Below are 3,842 nucleotides of genomic sequence, written 5' to 3' on the forward strand. Positions count from 1 at the left end.
GACAGAATGACGGTAGCAGATTCCCCTGATAAAAACAAAGGGAAAGAATTTATTGCGTTAGAGCAGCAGACTGGAAAAGATCCCAATATTGCACATGGGACGGACAGACCTAAAAAAAAGCGTGGTGAAGGGAAAGTAAAAAAAATCAAAAGCTTCCCTGAGCAGATGACACTTTCAGAGGATGTAAGCAAACTTACCGATGGCGTGAGGACAGATGAGACTGTAAAAGAAACAACTTGCCCTGATAAAGGCAGAGGTTTTACTGCTAGAGGACATCCGTCAGTAAGCATTACGCATCCTTATCCTGCAGACAAGCCAAAAAAAAGAGGTAGTGATGGAAGAAGTAAAAAAAGTGAAAGCAGTTTTTTCCAGCAGCCTTTTCTTGAGAATAAGATGGACCCAAGTAGTTTTCCTGACATAACTGATAAAACTAAGGAAGTTAGTGTTAGTGATAAAGGCAGAGAGGGGGGCTGTATTGCTGCTGAGTGTTTTCAGGAGAATACATCAGATGTAACTAAAATGCAAAGGCCAATTGAACTGGTAACAGAGGAGCCTAAAGAAAACGATGGGAAAAAAGAAATAGCTGATATGGGTGCCTTAGACCAGCCGTTCCTGCTGGAGGGTAGGAGAGAGGAAGCAAAGTATCTTGCCATGGCTGACACGATCAGCAAAACAAAAGAAGTAAATTTGATTACTAAAGGCAAAGAGGCTGGAAGTACTTCTGCAGGTGAATCGGTTGTGGTCAATCCTGATGCAGCACTGGTGGGAGACAAGCCTAGAAAGAGGTGTAGTGATGGGAAAAGAAAAAAACCTGAAAAAAGTCCTTTGGGACAAGCAGCTGTCCTAGATACTGGGGTGGAAACAAGCGATCTTGCAAGCAAAGAGAAGTTAGCTGGAAGCACAAAAGAAATGACCTTTGATAAAGATAAGGTGTCTGGTTTTGAAAGAGAGCTTTTGCTGGAGAATCTGACAGGTGTAACCAAACTGGTGCTGGAAAAGCCTGACATACAGGGTGGCAATAGAAGAAGTTTCTCTGATCAGCCAGTTCTTTCAGGTCATAAAATAGAGACATCCGAGCCAGAAATAGTCAACGCTAAAGAAACTCGGCCCATGAGTAAAGGTAAGGAACTAGATTCATCCGAGCCTCTCCCAGGGCACGGGGCAGACGCAGCTGTGGCACACAGTCCCACCAGGGAACTGGTGATGGACAAGCCCAAGAAAAAAAGTAGAGAAGTGAAAGGCAAAAAGGCTGAAAATAGTCTTGAGCGCTCTGTTGTACTGGATCCAGGTAACATCCCTGCAGTAGGTGAAGAGGTGGGAAATATTAAACAAACTCCACCTTTTGATAAAGGTAAAGAGACTGATTCCAGTACTTTAGCGAGTCTGCTAGATGCCCTATCTGATACTACTGAAGTACAAGCTCCTGCGATGACTCTGGAACCAGAAAAATCACACACAGGTAACAAAGAGACATGCAAAAAGACGGAGGCTAACTTGCAGCAGCCATTTCTTCTGGAGCCTAAAGCAGGTGCAGAGTTATTGCCTCCTCCTCCTCGTGACGTGGAGAAAACTGACAAGTCTGAAGCAGAAAGTCCCACTCCTTGCAGCAGGGACGGTGGACTTCCTATCCTAGAGCATCCAGCAGTGGCAGATCACACTTTGGCCACAGTTACTGGTAGATCTAAAGAGAGGGGTTATGATGGAAGTAGTAAAAAGGTTAAAAATGTCTCCGAGCAGCCTGTTTTTCTAGAGCCAAAACCAAACAAGAGTGAAGTGCAACCTCCCATGGGATCTGAGATGGAATACGGAATGGAAGACACGGATTTTGTAGATGAAAACAGGAATATTAAAAACTTTCCCATTGGCCCTCAAATGCTTTGGAATAATAAAGGAAGCGACTTCGAATCCTTTGTTCAGAGTGCAGTGACTGGCCCTGATACCACTGGCAATGTTTCTTCTGGCTTCCCAAAGCAGACGGATGAGGATGCAAGAAGTCAGGGGCTTCCTCCTCCTGAAGCAGTAGCAGAGAAAAGCAGCAAAGAGCCCAGATCTAGTGCTAAGAAGGAGATACAGATGCAGAAATCTTGCGAGCAGCCAATCAATCTGGGACACAAAGAGCCTGGAAAAGAGGTCTCAAAGAAAGATGGTCAACCCAAAGAGCCTGGTTCCCAGGATGGCAGTGAGGCAGGTAAACCACTTTCTTTGGATCATTCAGTTAAACAGGACATTAGGTCAAAGAAGGACAAAGTTCACCTTCCTGTGGCAAAGGTGGATGATAAAGAAATAAGAACCACTGATAAAAAGCACAATGCTGACGACACGTCTTCAGACCTTCCTGAGAAAGTGGCGGATTCAAAAAATAGAGCAGCTCCTGTAGGTGCCAAAGGGACAGAGAAACCAGAAGCAACTGTCTCTTCTGGAGAGGACAGCGGGTGCATTTCCCCAGAACTTGCAGCAATACCAGAGAGCAAAGCAGAAGCAGGCGCGTCACAGGTTGTGGCAGAAGCATTGATGGAGAATAAAGCTGAAGAGGCAGAGCCGGATGGAGGCAAGAAGAGCGAGCAGAGCTCCCTGAAGTACCCGAGCAGTTTGGACAATAAAGCGACTGAAGCCGAGGCTGCTGGTTTAAATCTGACAGCTGCCCAACCAACCCAAGTAAGTCCTAAAGCTAACAGTAAAGGTCCTTCTCAGCCTGCAGAAGAGGATGCTGCTCGTGGTGGGGAAGCTCACCTGAAGGATGCTCCGGCCTTGAAGTCTGAAGTAGATAAACCTCAAGATACAGCTAAAGCAAGAGAAGCTGGTGAACAGAAAGCTGTGAAGGAGGCAAAGAAAGAGAGAGTTAAAGCAGCAGAACAGATCAAAGGCTACATGAGACCCACAAAGTCAAGAGGGGTGCCAGCTCTGCCAGCCAGGTCTGCTGCTCCAGAGAGAGAGAAACAAAGGCAGCTGAAACCCACTGGTATGAGCCGGCAGAGGCAAGAAAAAGGTGTGTGTTTGCGATTTGAGCTAGCAGCAGTAATCCAGACAGCTTGCGTGCAAGACCTTGCTATTTGTCAGTGCGTTGGCATGAATACATAATTGTTAATCCTATGTGGCACAAGCGAGTGTGGCATGACTGGTTTTTTGGCTGATCTTAAAAGGCTGTTAGTTCTGCTTGCCTATCTCACAGTGCTAATTCCCAAAGTTTGAAGGATTGACAGCTTGGTCTAAGTTCCAGAACTCTTGATTATTGTTTTTTTTTTATTCATTCAGATTTAATTTTACATATATATCGTAGAATATTTCAGTAATTTTCCACTTTTTGGTGTTAAGTTACATTAGCTTCTTGTCATCTGAGACTGAAAGTGACCTTCGTCTGCGGTGCAACGGTAAATCATCATGCACACCAAATAGCACCGTATGCCACTGGCGGGTAGGGAACGGAGTATTACTGGGGTAGGAAATGTTCTCGATCGCTGTTGTGTTGCAGGGTTTGGGTTTAATCCTGCCTTAGGCTAACTACAACCATCTACTTTTCCTCCTGCGATTGGTTAATGAGTTTATCTTAGGCTGCTTTGAACTGGTACATCTACAAAATATGCTTCCTTCTACAATAATAATCTTTATTAAACCAGAGTTGTAACAAAACAATTGGGGTAGGAAATGTTCTCGATCGCTGTTGTGTTGCAGGGTTTGGGTTTAATCCTGCCTTAGGCTAACTACAACCATCTACTTTTCCTCCTGCGATTGGTTAATGAGTTTATCTTAGGCTGCTTTGAACTGGTACATCTACAAAATATGCTTCCTTCTACAATAATAATCTTTATTAAACCAGAGTTGTAACAAAACAATAGTGGGACTGA

At 44.6% G+C, this 3,842-nt stretch overlaps 1 protein-coding gene across 1 annotated transcript in view; it reads left to right on the plus strand.

Moving 5' to 3' along the window:
* Positions 1-3,078, plus strand: part of LOC104160045 (microtubule-associated protein 4-like) — a 62,211-nt gene extending 59,133 nt beyond the window's left edge. Inside the window, exon 13 of the mRNA XM_009698098.1 lies at positions 548-3,078. Within this exon, the coding sequence (XP_009696400.1) occupies positions 548-3,078 (2,531 nt within the window). The remainder of the gene's footprint in view (positions 1-547) is intronic.
* The last annotated feature ends 764 nt before the right edge of the window (positions 3,079-3,842 follow it).

Source organism: Cariama cristata, unplaced genomic scaffold (assembly GCF_000690535.1).
Source record: "Cariama cristata isolate BGI_N322 unplaced genomic scaffold, ASM69053v1 scaffold3954, whole genome shotgun sequence".
Lineage (NCBI taxonomy): Eukaryota > Metazoa > Chordata > Aves > Cariamiformes > Cariamidae > Cariama > Cariama cristata.